Source organism: Lottia gigantea, assembly GCF_000327385.1.
Source record: "Lottia gigantea unplaced genomic scaffold LOTGIsca_107, whole genome shotgun sequence".
Classification (NCBI taxonomy): Eukaryota; Metazoa; Mollusca; class Gastropoda; family Lottiidae; genus Lottia; species Lottia gigantea.
In genome coordinates this window covers 144,481-165,978 of record NW_008706931.1, presented here as the reverse complement: position 1 = coordinate 165,978, position 21,498 = coordinate 144,481, and the positions used below count along the sequence as shown (strand labels likewise).

The window sequence follows — 21,498 nt, the reverse complement described above, 5'->3', positions numbered from 1 at the left end:
TTCAGCCCGGAAAGTCCTGGTTGTCATCTTGGTATTGATTGGACAAAATCATACCCCTAGTCACGCTATATCACATACCGAATTCTGACTGCAGGATTGAGGCCATACATGTACGTAATGTGAACACTTGGGCGTGAATGTCTTTGCATCGATATAGTAGGATTATACATATATATATATTCATAGAATATTTTATTTTCACCTTAATGAAAATTTAGAAACAATAAAGCCAATAACTGACACGATTTCTGTTTTTAGAAATACGCACAGAGGCTGTGATGCAAGCATTAGCCATGCATAATAAGAAAGTACCGGTGATGCCCTTACCATCCAAACGTACATCAGTAAACTATCCAGGTCAACAGAGACGTGCTGACCGACACGGTACAGGTATTTCACGTTTTATAACATCATGCTTTTCAGCTTATGATTTTTACTCATTTATATAAAATTTCCAAATTAATATGGAAAACCAAATGTTAGACTGTGGTAAGAGCTATGGTTAGCTTAAATTGTGCTGTATCAGCAGGTAATAACGTTTTTGAGAAATATTACATCATAAGAATTTTTTACACATGTATCTACATTTTGAGCACACTTATTATTCACACATCTTAAAACTTTTCACAGACAAGACTGACAACTTTTTCATCTGTTCACCACCACATTTTATAAGCCAGGGACTTTTTCTTGAAAACATAGCTATCAATCAGATATTTAGAAATACAGTAATCTGATTGAATAATTGAAAAAATAAATCCAAATCGAATTTAATTGATTGACCAATCAGTTGACTGTAACACAAAAATCATGATTGAGTCAAAGACTACCGATGAGAATATTGTTATTATTAAATCTTATATAATTATGAAATAATTATGTTGGTATTGCATATGAAATCCTCGTGGAAGACAGGATAATGTTATTGTTATGGTATGGGAAGTCCTAGTGAAAGAATAATGATGAGAATATTGTTATTGTAAAGTAATGTGAAGTCCTAGTAAAAGAATAATGATGAGAATATTGTTATTGTAATGTGAAGTCCTAGTAAAAGAATAATGATGAGAATATTGTTATTGTAAGTAATGTGAAGTCCTAGTGAAAGAATAATGATGAGAATATTGTTATTGTGAGTAATGTGAAGCCCTAGTGAAAGAATAATGATGAGAATATTGTTATTGTAAAGTAATGTGAAGTCCTAGTAAAAGAATAATGATGAGAATATTGTTATTGTAAGTAATGTGAAGTCCTAGTGAAAGAATAGTGATGAGAATACTGTTATTGTAAGTAATGTGAAGTCCTAGTAAAAGAATAATGATGAGAATATTGTTATTGTAAAGTAATGTGAAGTCCTAGTAAAAGAATAATGATGAGAATATTGTTATTGTAATGTGAAGTCCTAGTAAAAGAATAATGATGAGAATATTGTTATTGTAATGTGAAGTCCTAGTGAAAGAATAATGATGAGAATATTGTTATTGTAATGTGAAGTCCTAGTAAAAGAATAATGATGAGAATATTGTTATTGTAAAGTAATGTGAAGTCCTAGTGAAAGAATAATGATGAGAATATTGTTATTGTCAGTAATGTGAAGTCCTAGTGAAAGAATAATGATGAGAATACTGTTATTGTAAGTAATGTGAAGTCCTAGTGAAAGAAAAAATGAAGAAGAAATTCATGAAAAAAATCCCATCAAAGAAAAGCAAAAACTTCTTTAAGAAGAGAGATAAATTTTTGTTTATAAATTATTTAAAAGAACAACATTGTGACAATTATATGATGATACAGACAAGACTCTGTTAAACGTAAACAAATACTTTCGTAAAAGTAAACAAAATTTTTTAAAAAGTAAACAAGAGGAGGAACTAGTGATCGATTTTTAACTTGAATGAGAGGTTTGTCGTCAACTTGTTTAAGCTTTACATCTTCAGTCATGGAGGCATGGTGACCTATGTTAATGTCCTATGGCAAATTGTTCATCTTGACTTTTATGGCTCTGACATGGTGTTTTTTAGCTATTATTTGATAGTTACATATCTCTCCTCGTACTGATGATAAACTAGTAGCTTAGTACCGGTATATGTTGTATAGAGACATTTGTGTCAACTGAACTTTTCTGGGAATCATAATAGTGGATGTGAACTATTTTTTGAGAGTTACGTATCTGTCCAAGTACTGATAATAAGCTAGTAACTTGGTACCGATATGTGTTTTATAGAGGAATTTGTGTCAACGGAACTTTTATGGGAATGGACCTATTTTTAGAGATTTATGTATATGATGAAGTACTAAAAAGCTAGTTGGTTGCTAGTAAGTTGGTACTGTTATGCAACTTTTATGGAAGCTGTGTCTCAGTAAGATTAAAGTGCTAAGATGTTGGAAAGTTTTACAGTATTAAAATCTTATTATTTAGTGGATGGAATGAACACAACCAAGAGGCTTTTTTTAAGTAAGAGTTTTTTTTCCAAAGACTTGAGATTCAAAGCGGGGGATCGAAAAGTTATCTTCTAATTCCAATGTGGTATTTGCAATGTAAAATTCCCCATTTTCTCTAAATTGGGCCTATAATCTGTGACCACCAAATTGATCACAGTTGCTATCACAGTCAATCAAAATCTCAATTCAAGTGTTTCATTCACAAAGGCTTTGTGCAACACATCTGATATGATGCTTGAAATTGCCAGTTCAACTTGCCTGAGAATTTCAACTGAAATAGTGCAAAGGTTACAAGGGTTTCAGTAAATGTAAAAAGTTGAATATTATTTGGTACAAGAAAAGAGTGAGTTAAAAAGAAAGGTTAATTAAGAATTAACGTATGTAATATTGTACATGCGAACACACTTTACGTTACACAAAAGACTAAATGACATTTTACAATGTAAATAACACGAAACATTTTTACTCTTCACTCAAAATAGAAAGAAAACAACCTTCTGGGGTAAATTTTGATTTAAAGTAGCAGTACTTACTCTCTGACCACAATGTTTTCAGAATAGCCTCTTAACATACTTGTATGAACTGAAATATCATCTTCAAAATATCTTGTGTTGTTATTCTCTTGTTTTTTGAAGTTGTTATTCTCTTGAAGTTGTTATTCTCAGGATTTTTGAAGTTGTTATTCTTAGGATTCTCGATCCGGTTTTTAAAGTTGTTTTTGTCTGGATCCTTAATCTAGATCCTTGAAGTTATTGTCTAGATCATTGATTTAGATCTTGAAAGGTTATGATTTCATTACATATTATTATCTGAATCCTTGAAGCTGTTATTCTCTTGATCCTTGAGGTTCTTATTACTTTGATCCTTGAAATATTTATTTTCTTCAAGATCCTTCTTTGATCGAGAGCTTTGAAGTTGTTATTATATGAATCTTTGATCTAGATCCTCAAAGTTATTATGAATCTAGATCCTGGAAAATCCTTGAATTAATGTTTTTTTTCTATAAATCATGGAAGTGTTATTCTATGAATCCTGAAAGTTGTTATTCTATAAATCATGGAAATTGTTATTCTAGAAATCATAAAAGTTGTTGTTCTATAAATCATGGAAGTTATTATTCTATAAACCATGGGAGTTGTTATTCTATAAATCATGGAAGTTGTCATTCTATGAATCCTGACAGTTGTTGTTCTATAAATCCTGACAGTTGTTGTTCTATAAATCATTAAAGTTGTTATTCTATGAATCATGGAAGTTGTTATTCTATAAATCATGGAAGTTGTCATTCTATGAATCTAGACAGTGGTTGTTCTGTAAATCATGGAAGTTGTTATTCTATGAATCCTGAAAGTTGTTGTTCTATAAATCATGGAAGTTGTTATTCTATAAATCATGGAAGTTGTTATTCTATAAATCATGGAAGTTATTATTCTATAAACCATGGGAGTTGTTATTCTATAAATCATGGAAGTTGTCATTCTATGAATCCTGACAGTTGTTGTTCTATAAATCATTAAAGTTGTTATTCTATGAATCATGGAAGTTGTTATTCTATAAATCATGGAAGTGTTATTCTATGAATCCTGAAAGTTGTTATTCTATAAATCATGGAAGTTGTCATTCTATGAATCTAGACAGTGGTTGTTCTGTAAATCATGGAAGTTGTTATTCTATGAATCCTGAAAGTTGTTGTTCTATAAATCATGGAAGTTGTTATTCTATAAATCATGGAAGTTGCTCTTCTCGTGATTCTGATTGCCCTGACTCTTAAAGTTGTTATTCTCAGGATCCAGTGAAATACTGTAAATGGTCAGTTGATCTAAGCACTCCTTAACAGTTTCAAGTTAATCATGTTACTAGTGTCTTATCTACTCTTAACAAATGTAAACTTGAATCCTTACAAACCATGAGTTAAGTATTACAGTCAATGATATAGAAACAAGTGGTTGATTTTAATTAATGTGATGTTGACTCTTGTTGACCTTGTCTTCCTATAAGAATTACTGGATAGTCTGGTGTCGTTGATATCATGGTGTGCTTATTTACTCTAAGTAGCTCAATCTTGACTTTTTAACATTTTCATTGACTTTTTTATGATTTATAGTCCAAACTCAGTGATTTGGTCAATACTTTTAAGAATTGTTGGCTGGTCTAGTGTCAGTGATATTATGGTGTGACTATTTACTTTAAGTGGCTAATGATGGTGAAAATCTTGACTTTTAACATTTTTAAGGACTTTGTTATGATTTATAATCTTAAATTTTGAAGTGGTTGGTTATTTTTTAGAAAAACAGTCAAAACATTACTGGTTATGGATTTTAAGCTGTGAATTTACCTTAAGTGTTACGCTGTTAAAAGACAAATATTCATTTGTAAAATGCTTTTGGTGTTTAAAGAATGTATTCTAAGGATGGTGCCGTTTGCTTTCTAGATTTGGTTTCATTATTATAGTTGACGTAGAAGTTTTTGAAATGTGTACTAATGTTGTCAATTTTCAGATTCAGAAATGTGTTGATTTATAAATTTGTATACTGGTATGTGTTAGTGTCATGTCAAAAAATCAAAAAACAGGGAAAAAGGAGAAGATGTTGTAAAATATGTGTTCATTGTAGTGTATATGGACAACTTAAAAATAAAGGATGGTAATAGTGTACATGTTGAAATGTATTTGGTGGTCATACAAAAATCTGCCTTGAAACAATCCTTTATATTGTGGTTGAACGGTGCATATATAATAAAGATTAAAGGGATTTAATGAGTTTTTCTAGCATTTTTTTTAGCCGGACCATAGTTTCTATTTGCATCATTCCAATTTTCTTTTTTTTAACTATGACTTTATATTCCTGTAAGTACTGAAAATTCTTCAACACCATAATGATATCATAAAACGACAGACGTCTGACCGAAGATTGGAATGGTCCAAATCAATGCTATAAGTCTACCCGGTACACATAAAAGTTTTAGAGAACCTTTATACAATCCCTTTAAAGACCTTTCATAAAATGACAGTTGGATGTGCTGATTTGGAGTGTTCATCTTATGGTTATTTGGTTGTTGGATTTGAAAGAAGTTGGCTCATTGCTGTTCAATATAGGAGTGCCCAAACTGTGATGAAACACTGAGCATTTGAAGAAACACAATACATGTACAATGTTTAGTGGAATAGTAATTAATAAATGTTGTGTAAATCAGTGAAATTCTTCTAACTGTCTGTGGTTCAGACGAAAATGTTGGACAATGACTTAACCTTTAAAACTTTTGTCATATTTGACTCTGGATCTTATGGTAAACAAAAAGTCACAGTTTTAAAGAGACCAGGTATAGTAAGACTTTTTATCAAAATGAATAAAATTCAGGAAAGATGGGTTTGATTTGCACACAAACCTGGTGCTGTTTTTTCATTATGGTATGTGATCTGGAATGTTGATATGGACTTTATCTTGTAGTAATTTGAATAGTTAGATTGCTTCATTTTATTGATTAATGTACTATTTCATAGGTGACTGCTTGAAACCTTGTATTATGCTAAATGTAATGCTCCATTCATTTCATTTCATTTTTTATTATGCTATATGATGCAAAATTACTTTTGAGAAAAATGAAATTAAGTTAAAATCGTTTTTTCTTTTATTTGACAAATAAAATATAATTATAGTTATAATAATTCAGGTACTATAACCTATTCACTCACTAACTAATATACAGACAAGGTTTTTCTGTTTTCATCCTGAGAAATGACTATTAAGATACGCTGTATTTGATTGGTGATTTTTGGGTTATTTATAATTAAACTTGGAATAAAAGATGATCACAAGAGCGGTCACCCACTATACATTACTTGTGAAAGCATGTACTTGGTTACCATAGAAATAACTTATTACTGTCTTGCCTCTTGTTGTCATGACTACCATTCTAACACCAGAAATTGATTTTTGCACCTGATAATTTTATTAAATCAAGTATCAGTGTCTTCTAAGAAGTTCGTAATATGTTGAATAAGAGATGCAAATGGCACATTTAAAACTACTACAGAGAACAAAAATTTTATTTTTTAAGAAACAAAGAGGTGTTCTTGAGTGAGGGACTAGGTCTATAAATAGATTGTGGCTATAAACAGTAACAGACAACCCAAGTCCTACTTATGTGAGAGTGAGGCTAGAGGTCAGCCTAGTCTGAGCCAGTTTAGGATCAATGTGAGTCACACTCAAAAGGCCACCCTTGTAGGCCTACAGTCTAGTTGTTAGTTTGTTACACTACAGCTATATAGTAGAATCTGACCTAAATTTCTCAGTGAACACTTAGCCAAGACTGGCTGTGTCTGCCATTTTCTCATTGTGGTTGATGTATAGAGCATTTATCCTTATCTTTTGTTAAGTGTATTTATTTCAAGATGGAGACTTTGTTCAAATATTGATGATTTTGAAGAATAATTTTTGAAGATTTATTCTGACTTTTAGGAAACAATCACTTGTGTGACTTATGTTTTGGAGCCATGCTTAATCTTAATAAATGTTGATCTTTTGTTGTTTATGTGACCTAATTTTCTTGTCATCTCATGATTAATATTTCTAAAAGGAAAGTCCTAATGTTACTGTGTACTTTTGAACCAAAATCAATAAACCGTTTATGAGTGGACAATTTAGATTTCTGGACTGATTTTATTGTGATGACAACTCTAAAGTACCTTAATTATCAAAAGAATACACCAGTAAAAGCTAATTTTACTAATTTTGAAAAAGAATTTATCACTGAATTGGTACTGAAGCATCAAGCCGTTCTTGAAAACAAGCGCAATGACTCGACTATGTGCCGGCGGAAAAACGAAACATGGGAACGTTTGACTGAAGAATTCAATAACTTTGATCCCAAAATTACAAAACGTACATGTAAACAACTTAAAAAGTGTTGGGAAAATTTGAAAACTAGAGCTAAGAAAGCTACTTTAGAAATGAAGTCTGAAGATGTATATGGGTTTGAGGAATCAGATGTGGTAGAAATTAAAGATGAAACTTTGTTAGACGAGGCTCCAAAAGTTGCAGACTTGATAGCCATGCAGTTGAAACCGATATCAGATGTGATTAAACCGATTGATATTGATGATGATAGTGAGAATGATGATGATGATGATGATGGCGATGATGATAATGATGAAGATTTTACCATTAATAAAAGAATTATTGTTGTCAAGAAATCAAGTAAGTTTGAACTTAAATAATTTGTGTTACTCTCTGGACTTTGATATTTTGTAAAAAATGTATATGGATCTGCTAATGGCCTTTTGGTGGCTCAATTTCTCATTGATATCATTGCTTTGACATCACTTTAAGTGAGAATAAATGCGTCTGAATCTAATTTTTGTTTGTATTTTAGGTGATTCAGGTACCCAGACACCAGTTGAAAAACCTAGAATAGTGAAGAAATCGGTTCAAATAAAAGTACCAAAAGCACCAAATGTAACAGTTGTCAAACCTCACACGTCTGCTTCTATCTTAACTAAACTTTGTGTAAAACCTTCCACCGCCAACATTTACAAACCAACACCATCATCATTAGTATCCACCTCATCTGCCATTTTGAAACCAGTTGCACCACCTAAAAATACAAATCCGTCTGCCTCGAATCCTGTTCTACGACATACATTATCAACCAGCATGCTTGAAAGACAACTTCAGGAGGAGGAACAAAAACTAAAAGTTCAATTTTTAAAAAGGAAGCTTGAAATGGCAGAAGAAGAACATCAAGAGACTTTATCACTGCTGAAGGTCAAAAAACAATATGTGGAGCTTAAAAAGCAGAAGTTAGTTCAAAAGGGTTTAGAATTAAGTGGCATCAGTAATGACACATCTTCTGGCATTCAAATCAACAGTGTTGTGGGTAACGCTAAAATGAACGCATCTACACATGTTAATGGTTCTCGGAGTAAAGTGGATTCTTTAACTGATCAGAGTTCAGATTCTGATTCATCTAAAGATGAAGATTTGTAATCATTAACTCATTTTTGTGAAGCCTCGAACTCTATAAATAGTGACGGTAATATAAAGGTATGGACTGAGGCTTTCTTAGATTTTCTGTGTATATTGGACACTGATAGCATTCATCTGGGACATTCCAATTGCAGCATGTCTGCTGCATGATTTAACATTTATTAACTAAAAGAATTGTCTTGTTCCAAGTGCAGATGTTGAGTGAAATTTTCCTTTCGCTCATTCATACCTTTCCTAAAGACACTCCAATTTGCAATGAAAAACTTGTAAGATAAAAGTTCATATTTGTATACTTAAAAAAGTGTTAAATTTGCAATATGAATTTCAGTTTTTGAAAAGTGTAAGGGATAGGTGTATAAATTGATGGTGAAAATGTAACTGAAGTGTTGTGTGACGGTTGAAATAATGTGTTAAATGCACTTGTGACTTGTAAACCCATGTGTTATTGGGAATATGTGGGGGGGGATTTTTATGGGAAGATAAATTTCAGCCCCATGAAATTGTTGGGCTATATATTATTGTAGCTGATATTCAAATCCTTTAAAAAATAATTGGTAAATGGTGTTTACAGAGAAAGTGCTTGCTTTGATATGCTAGATTTGAGCTCAAGCTCTGAGTGTTCGTGTTTGAGTTTTGGTTGTGATCTGAACATGGCATTTTTTTTTGTATGAATGGAAATAAATATTCGTTTTAAATTGTTGTTGTTATATTGATCAATAAAAGTGTTTCCAAGAATACAACCAAACATATCTATCCTACTCTGTTAGAGACATGTAGTTTCAAACAAACAACCCAAAATATCTATCCTACTCTGTTAGGGACATTTAGTTTCAAACAAACAACCAAAAATATCTATCCTACTTTGTTAGAGACATATAGTTTCAAACAAACAACCCAAAATATCTATCCTACTCTGTTAGGGACATGTAGTTCCAAACAAACAACCCAAAATATCTATCCTACTCTGTTAGGGACATTTAGTTTCAAAGAAACAACCAAAAATATCTATCCTACTCTGTTAGAGACATATAGTTTCAAACAAACAACCCAAAATATCTATCCTACTCTGTTAGGGACATGTAGTTCCAAACAAACAACCCAAAATATCTATCCTACTCCGTTATCTAGAGACATGTAGTTTCAACCCTCAAACAACCCAAAATATCTATCCTACTCTGTTAGAGACATGTAGTTTCAAACAAACAACCCAAAATATCTATCCTACTCTGTTAGAGACATGTAGTTTCTAACAAACAACCAAAAATATCTATCCTACTCTGTTAGAGACATGTAGTTTCAAACAAACAACCCAAAATATCTATCCTACTCTGTTAGAGACATGTAGTTTCTAACAAACAACCCAAAATATCTATTCGAATCCATAAGAGACTTTTTCAAAATGTCAAAATTATCTGTCTGACTGTGTAAGAGTGAGCGAATTCTGAGTTAACAACCCAAAATGTCTATCCCACTCTGTAGGGCTAGATAGTTTCAAACTAACAAAAATATCTAAATGACAAACTGATGTTTGATGGAATGTTTTCAATGCCAAAAAAAAACTTGTAAACTCACAAAATGTTGTTTGTGTGAATTGACAGATGAGTTCTGGCTTATGAAACTATCAATCGATCTGTTACTCTCAGATCGATCTGTTACTCTTTGTGTACATGCAGACAATAGAATATTACATGTACATGTGATCTTAAAGCTTAGTTGAAATATCTTTGGTGGGCTGCAGTATACATGTAGAAGAAGACGTCAATTTTTTATTAAATCTTTCTTGTCATTTCCAGATTCTTCATCAGATGATGACAGTGTTTTTGATGAAGAACAACTTAGAGGGTTTTCTCGTGGTGGTGCACGAGACAGTGGTGCTAGTTCCTCGTCATATGAAACTGGTGCCTCACCTCATCACTATGGTGAACGACCCCGTAGTCAAGGTTACGGTGATTTCCGTATCCCTGGAAATACTGCCAGATCAGCTCTAGCAGATGTCATGCAAAATTCCCGTCACTGTAAGTATTACTTGGTCAACTTGAGATGATGTTCTTAGAAATATGAAAATGATAATTATACAATGTACTTTTTGGCTTGAACATTTTCCTGATTGTTATGTCAAAATTTGTTGAAGTGTTTTTTGAGGAAAAATCAAAAAGGCATGAACAATTTCTTTAAAACTGACATCTTTGAACCCACTGTACTTGTGATGTACATTAGTATGATGTATTTTCAGCCCATCATATATCTCAACCACCTGATGTGACTAATAATGCTAAGAGTACCAGACAAACTGATCGTGTGGGTCGATTCAATCAGTCATCTGTTAGAATGACAGCTACTGGTGCTGTTACAGGATTAGCTGATGATGATGGTAGGTTAATGTAATTTGCTTTCACTTTGTATGTACTGATACCTCTTAACTATGCCTTTCTATTATCATGTCAAATGGTATGTGCAATGGGGACGTCATAATTTGGCTCCTTTTTCAGATTTTAAGACACCTTTTACTATTTTGTCTAAAATGTTGGAAAATATCTCTCATTTTCCTCTTCAAAGATACCTTAAAAATATTCGATACATTCTATTATTATGCCAAGATAATAGTTTATGTTTGCTTTTCAGCTCCAAGACATGGTAAAGTTTCAGCCAAAATCCAGCAGCTCCTCAATACATTAAAGGTGAGCATTGGACAGACGATCCTTGTTAAGTTAGCTCTTATTTTTTTTTTAACTCTTATATTTTTTATGTAAACATGGCATGTTGGGGAAATTGGACAAGCCACTAGAAAAAATCCTAATATGCTTTAGGCTGTGTATATAATAGTCCTTGAACAGTTTAAAAAATCCTATAGAGTAGGTTAATGCCCCTGTTTTGGGTAAATTATCTTCGGTTCATAACCCTTTTTTTGCTGGATCCTAAACATAAAAGTGAAATGTTATTTCATTTTCATTTTTTATTCCAGAGACCAAAAAGACGACCATTAAAAGAATATTTTGTGGATGAAGAGGATGCCACTTTAGAAAGTATGTACCGTAAACTTATACCTGCAAAAATAGTATTTTTATATGCCCACATCTCTCTATGTTACCATAATAATGATAGCTGAAATAGCTAATTTTCAGATTCCTGATTTGAATCATATTCTGGGGTTAGTAGGACAATATAGAGTTGAATAGACTAAACTGTAGCATCTCACAACTATAATACATGCTAAATATTTGATAGATAACTTGTATCTATTTTAGTGCCTTCATCTGATCCTAATGCACCTAAACCTGAAGGAAGTGAACTTACACCAGTAGCTGGCGAACATCTTGTGGTAAGATTCACTTTATATTCTCTATCCAATTTGAAAGGTCACTTTATATTCTCTATCCAATTTGAAAGTTCACCTACTTTTTTTGAAAAGTATATATATGTATACTGTAATATATATATGATACAATATACTTGGTCTATTTTTAGATACCTTCAGGATTACCGAGAAATTTAGAGGCAGCCTTACAACGATATGGTTCTTCAACTTATAAAGCTAATGCAATCACAGTTTTGGATCAGAATGGAAAACCAACCATAAATCTAACTTATGGTATGTAGATTTTTGTTCACATCTTCACTGAGAGACCTATGTTTTCTTGGAGTTGATATAAATGCCAAACAAATAATAAATAGAAATTTAAACTATATAAACTTAACTTAAATTGTGTTCATCACTAGTTAGACTACCTTAAAATAAAGTGGACTGGTCGTATTTATGTCATGAATTGAACCTAAATGTGCAGAAATATTTTTTCTTAACTAGATCATGGACAATTGTCATTGTCGCATCATAATTAGTATTCTCATGATATCGCTATCAAAAACATTACAATGTAACCTATATTAGTGCAGCTCAGATGAAAAAAAAGTTTCTCCATTATGGTAAGAATTTGATTGGTTGAAATGGTCACATGGTATTGTTCAACTGAATTTCTTAATTCCTGCAATCATCTACCCTACAAAATACATTATAAGGCTTTTCTCATGATAATTTGTTTATTTTGATTTAAAATATCTTTAAATTATATGATTTGTGTTTTTATAAAGAAATACTTCATTTATAATAAGTCATTTTTTTTTAAGTAAATAGAATTGTTGCTTTGTTTTATTGTGGGGATCAGATTGGCTTTGGGGTACTTAACCTTTCATTATCCCATCACAATCTATACCCTTTATCCTACAAAGAAAGACAGCAGAATTTCCATTTCATATCAACATCATGTATTAACTGAAGTTTGTCTCAAAAACTTAACTAAGATAAATCCAGATTTTAAGAAATACAGTAATCTGATTGGCTTATAAACTAAATTTAGAACCTAAACCAATATTTCATTCAATTCAGCTTTGGCTAAATTTCTTATTGTTTATTTGATTCATTTCTCATGTGAAATTTTTGAAAGCGAGCTTTAGTTTGTAAGTAAGAAAGATCATATTAAGTAAAATTTGTGTGGTTTGATCAAAGATGATTTAAGTGCTCTAGTCGTCTGATTGGTCAATCATTAAAACTTGTATTTTTCTCAATGTTGATAAACAATGTTTTATATTATAGGTAAATTGTTAAACAGAAGTCATAAGATAGCGTATAATTTATTGAATAAAATCGGTCAGAAAGAAGGTATCGGTGTAAAACAAGGTGACAGGGTGAGTTGTATTGTTTCTTAATATCATATTGGATTTTTTCTCGTGCTATTGCTCATTCATTGTCTCTGCTGGAAACTATTGCATATTTTTACAGTGCTTCACTTTGGCAGGCATCATCTCTTCAACATGCTGGAAATTGGTACATATTTTTACCATCTTCTACTTTCATATATTCATGATGTCACAACAATATTGCTCAAGCTGTTTTTGTCCACTGACTGCTTAAAGGGACAGATGCACCATTTTCTTTTACCAATCATACCTTAGTCTCAGAAACAAGAATTTTTTTAGCTGACCAATCAGTAATACTGTTCACAGCTCACCATCAAAATTTTAGCCTTCAAATCCATGTGTTTCTAGAATTATCAGCGTTTGAAATTTAAAAAGACAAGTCATTTTTTCTTGAGACACTCCCATATATAGAAAAGACATCTATAGAAATAGGAAAGGAAATTCCTAGTGTGAGATATTTTTGAAGGAATTTCTAGTATTTCTGAAGACTTAATATCAACACTCCAAAAATGGCGCCTCTTTCCCTTTAATGTGAACCTTTATGTATTGTGTTAATTGAATTTGTTATATATTACAGGTGGCGCTGGTGTATCCAAACAATGATCCGATATCATTTATCTGTGCATTTTATGGGTGTATTATGGCGGGAGTGGTACCTGTACCAGTTGAAGTACCGTTAACTAAGAGGGTATATCAACGTGTAGTTCAGAATGTAACTAATATTAGTATATTGTCTTTATATATCTTAACCTGGGTTTGGGATCAAGATTTGGGAAAGCGAGTAAATGTCAGGGATAAAAAGAAAATAGGGTTAAGCATTGTGCACCTTTGCTAAAGAACATGACACCTGCTCAAAACTTTCTTTTCATGTTGCTTGAAAACAACTGTTTTTTATCTAATTCAATCCCATCACATGTCCAATGTTCATGATATTTTTTTAAATGAATATGAAATTGAGGCATTTCCACTAGTAACATTTCAGTTACTTGATAAATAAGCAAATTTGAATTTGTTCCCACCTATTTTGCTGATCAGATTGCAAAAGAGAGAAAGATATGAAATAGATTCAAACTGCAGATAATCTTCTATAGTCTCAAGAACCAAACGTGTGTTATATTTTTTGTTGTGTTGTTCTGAAATGGAATATTTTGTTGTTGTTGTGTCTGTTATTAACACCAACTAATCTTTTGACTCATAAACTGCTTTTATTTTCCCCAAACACTGCTTTATTTTGAGATTTGATTCAATTTAAAATTTAAGTTAATTTATTTAACGGTAGCCTACTCTTTTGAGCACCTAAATAGAAGCCTGTTGCGAATACTTAAAGTCTTAAACTCATTGTGTGATTTCTGCTTACTACTCTAAACACTTAGTTATATGATTTTTGTCCTTATGGTACTCTCATTTTTAGATGCTTCTTGCTCATTTGACTCATTCCTCATTTACTTCAGTCATAGCATGATTTTTTCCTTTTCCTTTCTTTTGCTTATTCCAAAACAACCAAGCTTCCATCTACAACTCCCTGACAATAATGTGTTCATGAATGGAAAACCCTTATGGGTGTGTGTAATGTTGTAATTTCAGGATGCTGGAGGTCAAGGTGTAGGGTTTTTATTGGGCAGTTTAAGTGTTAATTGGGCTTTAACGTCTGAAGCTTGTTTAAAGGATTACCTAAATCTAATAGTGGTGAAGTTTTAGTTTTTAAAGGTAAATACTTTTATTGTTGTCTGGTCTATGTAACTGATCCAGTATTTCGAAATTTGTACAAGTCTCGATAGCAGTGGAGTATTTAGTTTGTGATTTTTGGGCAAGTGTAATTCTATTTTGTAACTTCTGAAAATTCATAATTTGGGATACGCAAAAAAAATATTAACTCGCTATACATTTGAGTAAATTGTTGAATTTAACTTAAATTTTTATTATAGGGTGGCCAAAATTGAATTGGTTTGTAACTGAAAATTTAAGTAAACCTCCGAAAGATTGGCAACCATTGTCTCGTGTATCTGAAGATGTTCCAGCATATATAGAAGTAAGTTTTTCTTGTGCACATTTCCTCAAAAATTGGAAATCGTAAAAAAAAAGTATGCTAATACCTGGCAAAATTCCCTCATAACACACTGCATGGCATTGTCCGTGTTCATTAGCCCATAAAGTGCAGAAAAGTAGGACGTAAAACACTAATTCATTTCATTTTTTGATTAAAGATGCAATTGTTTTGAGGTGTTATAGGTTTTGAATCTTTCGAACTTTTGTTATGCCACAGCCAGTACTTCCAAGATTCACCCTTTGTGGATTTTCACCTCACATCACTCTGTCGATAGAGAAATGAATTTTCTTCTGATCATGGCCACAGCCAGTGCTTCTGACAGTCAGCTTTGTTAAGGCTTTCAACCAGCTTTCTCTGTATTTTTGTATTGTAACTAATGTATTTTATATAACAGTATACTATTAATAAAGATGGTAGTACGGTTGGAGTGACAGTAACAAGAAATACCATGTTGTCTCACTGTCGTACTCTAACAGTGGGCTGTAATTATACTGAAGGAGAAGTAATGGTGTGTGTTTTAGATTTTAAAAGAGAAGTTGGTCTGTGGCACGGTATTTTATGTGTATGTATATTTATTTTCTAATATTTAAACTCCATTCACTGACATGTAATCATCAGGGTTCAATTTAGATAGAAACATGTGATTAGCAATTTATCAGACCAAATTTTAGTTATGGCTAATCAAGTTAAATTTTGATTTATTTTCCTTGAAAATTTCAGTAGCAATTTGAAATATACCAGTAGTACATAATTATGTCATTTTATTTGAATCGCAGATTGTTGCAATAAATTTTGATTGTAGCAAATCCTAAAACAATAGTGGCAAAAGGGATCATTTTGAATTACAAAATGTGATGCCACTTAAAGTGAACCCTGATATTCATGACTTCAAGTGATTTTCAAACTATGTGTCCCCTCTGTATGGTTCTGATTGGTTCAAATTTACTTTCTCATATAGAGCATTTTGGATAAAGAGAAATACAAAACCTCTTTACAAACCCTTTACCACAATTTTGTACTTTCTTTCAACAGAGTGTGTATAATGGTATGCATGTTGTATTTATTCCTTATTCCTTAATGAAAGTTGATCCAGCTTCTTGGATGAAAATGGTCACAAAATATAAAGGTAATTTGCTTCTCAGTTTTATATGAAAGACAAAGAATTTGAATACTTTTGATAAAGAGACAGGAAGAAACAAAAAATTTTCACAATTCTAACAAAGTTGATTTACCAGAATCCAATCTACTGGTTGGTCTCTGGCCTAACTTCTTGGCATTAGTATTTCCCAGATTATCTTGAATGAGGACAGTTAATTAGTAACCCCGTCAAGGGTTCAATCACAGCAAGGTCAAGATATTACTTTGGGATTTTATTAACTCTGTAGAATGTAAGACATCATTTCATTTCTTTTATCTTCAGCTTCCGTAGCAGTGGTGAAGTCTCGTGATATGCATTGGGGTTTATTAGCTCAAAAAGATCATAAAGATATTAATTTTACATCTTTAAGATTATTATTAGTTGCTGATGGTGCCAACCCTTGTAAGTTCTCTTTTCTTTTCCTCTGATTGGAACTGTATAAGTTTTTTTCTTCTTGTTGACAGTTGCACAGGTCTTATTCTTGAAAACTTATAAATTTAGTTTTTGAGAATTAGGCCCCTGGAAATATGGTTTAAATGACAAGAGCATTTTTAGTTTTTAGATGAGAACACTAGTTGAAAATGATAAATTGTCTTCTTGTTTTGACATGGAGGTTACAAGTTTAATTTTAAGAAACATTTTTTTTGAAACAAGTCGAACTTTTGTCACAAACAATATTACTCAGACAAAAATCTGTCATATACATCGGGATGATACTTACTATTGATGTCAGTCAGCAATGATCTGTAATAACATTGTGTTTATTTTAGGGTCTTTGACGTCATGTGATTCCTTCTTAAGTGCTTTCCAAAGTAAAGGTCTGCGATCTGAATCTATTTGTCCTTGTGCTAGTTCTTCTGAAGCTCTAACAGTATCTGTTAGAAGGTAAGTCATTTTCAGAACCATTTTCTTTTTACTGAAGATTGATTATTTGATATTTGAGTTGGCTTATTTTGCCCTTGGGTCAGAATTTCCTATGTTGCACACTACATTGTGTTGCCAGTCTTCATTTTTACAATCAGATGCACAAAAGTAGGATGTAAAAGTTTATATTTCAATGGTCTGTTTTGGAAAAGCTACTAGATCAACAATTAATATGATTAAAGAATCCACATGTATTTTGTAGACCTGGTCGAACAAGTTCCAGTGCCACTGGTCGAGGTATATTATCCATGCAGGGATTAAGTTATGGCGTGGTACGCGTGGACAGTGAAAACAGTCTCACATCTTTAACTTTACAAGATTGTGGGCAAGTCATGCCTGGGGGTGAGTCCATTATTTATATTTAACAAAGACAATTTTGATGTAAGACTAGTCACATTGATGAGTTTTGCTCATTCAAGATTCACCGAATCAACTGAACTTCAATAAAACAAATTGGAACAGTTGTGCAGAAGAAAAAGTAGGTATGGACAGAATTGCAGGGAGTGCTTTATGTTAATAGATTAAGCATGCCTTTATATCTCTTTTATGGTTTAATTTAGTATTTAAAAAAGATTATCATTGCTCTATCTTTTGCAGCTGTGATGGTCGTTATCAAGCTAGATGGACCACCTATTTTATGTAAAACAGATGAAGTTGGTGAATTATGTGTTTGTGCTGGTTATACAGGGGCTGGATATTGGGGACTACAAGGAATCACCAATATTACATTCCAGGTGGAGCCACTTCATGCAGATGGTCGGCAATTAGGAGACAATCTCTATGTCCGTACAGGTTTAATAGGATTCTTAGGTCCAGTAAGTAATATTTACTTATGAATTTTAGATAAAGTCTGAAATGCTGAAATTGTTAGGCTGGTATGTCTATCCTTCTGGACAGCTGATGCCATATTCGGCCCTTGGTAACTAATTAGCATAAGGTTTACATATAGCAACTGTCATGGTTTAGTGAGTTAAATGCTAACCTGAAGGTCAATCCGGGCATGGTTTGAGGTAGAACATTCACTTTATTCTACCTGGTTTCTCCGTGTCAGTGTCAGATCACGGGGCTGACGTGGAAAAAAACATTTTATCGCTTACTGAAGACCTGTGTGTTTCAATATTAAAGATCCCTGAACAATTAGAATTCCAAAAAGAGAAGGCTAATGCTGCCATTGTGGCAAGAATTTCCTCATTTAACAATGCATGTCTTCATTTAGCTCAAATAAGCTTCAGAGCAGTACCTAGGACATCAAATTTCATTTCATTTCCAATTAAAATCAAATGTTGATATTTTAGGGAGGTCTAGTCTTTGTTTGTGGTAGTAAAGAAGGATTAATGCAGATTGGTACCAGACGCCATAATACAGATGACATCATAGCAACCGTTCTAGCTGTTGAACCAATGAAATTTATTTATAGAGGCAGGTAAGTGTCACATATACATTAATATTTTTTTGCACATTTGTGTGTTGCAAATAATGATGATATTCTAAATAAATGAAAGATATATAGTAGATTTAGGGTCTGACTTAATTTTAGACATTTGACTTATAATTGGAATAATGCAAGTCTATGTTATCTCTGTCCTCAAAACACAAAGTTTAGAATCCTCTTAACAATTATCTTAAATTGTTTTAATTCTTTTGTTAATTTCTGTTTTATTGTGTTTTGTAGGATAGCCGTATTTTCTATTAATGTATTAAAAGATGAAAGAATTGTGATAATTGCTGAACAAAGACCAGACTGTTCAGAGGAAGAGGTAATTATTTTATTTTTCAATTCATCCATTAACTCTTAGGACTAAGTAATGTCTGTCATACAATATATTGTTATAATTAAATATGCTGATATGTTAATGATATAATTATGTTATATTTCTAGAGTTTCCAGTGGATGAGTCGTGTTTTACAAGCTGTAGATTCTATACATCAAGTTGGTGTTTATTGTCTAGCTCTGGTTCCCCCTAATTATCTTCCTAAGGTATGTCTTTATTTATTTCTATATAATAGAATAGTTAATGATATGATTGTGTTCATGTTAGGATTGGTTGTGGCACAATCAGCTAAAGCATTGTTCTTTGGATTGGTTATGGTAACAAATTACAACATGGTGACCATAAATAAGCCATCTTTCCTCATATTTCCAGCGGCCCATCTTCACAATATCAAGCTATTAAGAATTTCCTACTTGTACTTTGATTCCAATAGTCGAGGCTTTTGGTTGGCTGTATTTGCTTGTGAACAATCCAATCAAATTTCTGCATTTGCAAATGATACAAGAAAGGCTACTGTTGCAGTAAAGGTATAAGGCAAAGTTCGTAATAGCTTGACATTGTGAAGATGCTTAGACCAAGATAATCCCTTTGGATTTTTCATCTCAGTTTCAACTGCCAAAGTTTGGACAGTACATTTAATGAGTTTATTGATATTTTTGAAATATATTTTATAGACTCCACTTGGTGGTATCCACCTGTACGAGACTAAGAAGAAGTTTTTAGAGGGTTCACTACATCCAGCTAATGTTTTAATGTGTCCACATACCTGTGTAACTAATTTACCTAAACCAAGAGAGCTTCATCCAGGTAGCGGTAAATTACATTTTGGTTTCATATTTTTCATTCTTTTTTTAGTGTTCACATTGACTCCTAACAGAGTCTGTGATGCTCAAAGGTGCAATTCACAATGTGGCCTACCGAAGGAATACTACCTCTTAGAACATAAAATTTATATTCTAAAACTTGACCAATATATATATTTATCAGTTGACTTACCTGTGTTTTTACTGAGTGGTCTAAAACCTGATCCTTTTCAATCATTCCTTAACATTGTGGATTGCACTTCAAGAAATACAGTTGATTATATATTTACTTTGACATATTTGCTCTCTGTATACTTTTGAGAAATTATCGGATCTCTGATGTTCATTTTCAGTTTTATTTTGTCTGTTAGAATCACTCTTGAAGACATGGCAGCCTAGCAAAAATATTTTCTTGAGTAAAAGAGGTACTGAAAGTAGGATTCTAATTCTGAGAAGTGCTATGGATAGCAAAAAGACAACTGTATCTCTTTTTCTTTAATTCCATCTTATCTATCATTGTGTATATGTAAAAATTCTTCTTTGTATAATACTTGTATGGAATTCCTGTTAAAAACAGGGTAAGCATGAGTATTGCCTCTGTAACACAGTCAGTTGAAACATTAGAAACTGAACATTACGTCATTTGCATCTGTTATGATGGTGCTCATGCTAAGCGTGTGAAAATCTTGTCCCCATGAATACCACATAATTAATGCTTATTATGTGGCTCAACAATCGTAATGAGCCATGTTTTAAGAGTGGTATTTCTATATCTCTCTTCAACCTTAACTGTGAAAATATTTTGTAACCATAATTTATGGTGATACAGATATATGTTGGGCAGCCCTAAATATGATAATATAATTATATATTATATTATGTCAACTTATATTGTATAAAAGCTATTTGTTATATTGTAGATGTAACACCATCAGCTGTACATGTTGGTAATATTGTACAAGGTGCTAGACTAGCCTGGGCTGCTGGTAGAGATCTAGGTTTGTCAGAGGAAGACTCTGATGTGTCCAGAAAGGTATGAATGATGTTGATTTCTTTTCTGGATTTCCACAGTTAATAAATTTTTGTCATCAACAGTTTGTAACCCCCAATTTTTACTTTCTGTTGAGCGCTTTGATTGGCTGTATTCACTCATGTACAATAATCCAATCAAATTGCTGCATTTATAAACTTACGTTATATACAAGAAAGGAAGCTATTGCAGTCAAGGTATTAAACACAGATTTATATGATATTAAATAATTTTATGTTTTCAGCATCAATATTTAACTGAAATATTACGATGGCGAGCACAAACTACACCTGATCACATTCTATTTACTATGCTCAATTCTAGGGTAGGTTGTTTACTGCATTATGTTATCTTTTTGTTTGGAAAATACCCCAGACAACAATCTGAAATACTGGGGGTGGCATTATAATTTATCTGATGTAATTGAAGACTCTCTGGGAGTAATTTTATTGCACTTTCAATGAAGACAATGTCCCAACACAAGATAGAGGGAAGTATGGATGCTCGAATAATTCAAAAGTTGTTGACCTCTTCAAGAAGATACTGATATAACCAGTCATGGGTAATGCTAGTGGTAGGAGTAATTGAAAGTCTAAAAGGACAGACTCACCTAAAGCATCTATGGTGACTCCATACTGATTCAGTATTTCCATAATGACATGATTTTATTTT

At 32.3% G+C, this 21,498-nt stretch overlaps 1 protein-coding gene across 1 annotated transcript in view; it reads left to right on the top strand.

Annotated features, from left to right (window-relative positions):
* LOTGIDRAFT_237433 (hypothetical protein) overlaps positions 1 to 21,498 on the top strand; it is a gene marked incomplete at its 5' end in the record, with an annotated part of 38,506 nt that overhangs the window by 7,560 nt on the left and 9,448 nt on the right. The window contains 26 exons of the mRNA XM_009046795.1: positions 259 to 344; positions 4,888 to 4,892; positions 8,992 to 9,059; positions 10,403 to 10,435; positions 10,654 to 10,791; positions 11,043 to 11,098; positions 11,383 to 11,443; positions 11,666 to 11,739; positions 11,886 to 12,009; positions 13,009 to 13,100; positions 13,690 to 13,800; positions 14,697 to 14,758; positions 14,797 to 14,819; positions 15,038 to 15,141; positions 15,554 to 15,721; positions 16,192 to 16,285; positions 16,580 to 16,699; positions 17,068 to 17,182; positions 17,424 to 17,563; positions 17,819 to 18,036; positions 18,517 to 18,644; positions 18,894 to 18,978; positions 19,101 to 19,199; positions 19,668 to 19,806; positions 20,717 to 20,829; positions 21,071 to 21,151. Coding sequence (XP_009045043.1) covers positions 259 to 344; positions 4,888 to 4,892; positions 8,992 to 9,059; positions 10,403 to 10,435; positions 10,654 to 10,791; positions 11,043 to 11,098; positions 11,383 to 11,443; positions 11,666 to 11,739; positions 11,886 to 12,009; positions 13,009 to 13,100; positions 13,690 to 13,800; positions 14,697 to 14,758; positions 14,797 to 14,819; positions 15,038 to 15,141; positions 15,554 to 15,721; positions 16,192 to 16,285; positions 16,580 to 16,699; positions 17,068 to 17,182; positions 17,424 to 17,563; positions 17,819 to 18,036; positions 18,517 to 18,644; positions 18,894 to 18,978; positions 19,101 to 19,199; positions 19,668 to 19,806; positions 20,717 to 20,829; positions 21,071 to 21,151 — 2,537 coding nt within the window. The remainder of the gene's footprint in view (positions 1 to 258; positions 345 to 4,887; positions 4,893 to 8,991; positions 9,060 to 10,402; positions 10,436 to 10,653; positions 10,792 to 11,042; positions 11,099 to 11,382; positions 11,444 to 11,665; positions 11,740 to 11,885; positions 12,010 to 13,008; positions 13,101 to 13,689; positions 13,801 to 14,696; positions 14,759 to 14,796; positions 14,820 to 15,037; positions 15,142 to 15,553; positions 15,722 to 16,191; positions 16,286 to 16,579; positions 16,700 to 17,067; positions 17,183 to 17,423; positions 17,564 to 17,818; positions 18,037 to 18,516; positions 18,645 to 18,893; positions 18,979 to 19,100; positions 19,200 to 19,667; positions 19,807 to 20,716; positions 20,830 to 21,070; positions 21,152 to 21,498) is intronic.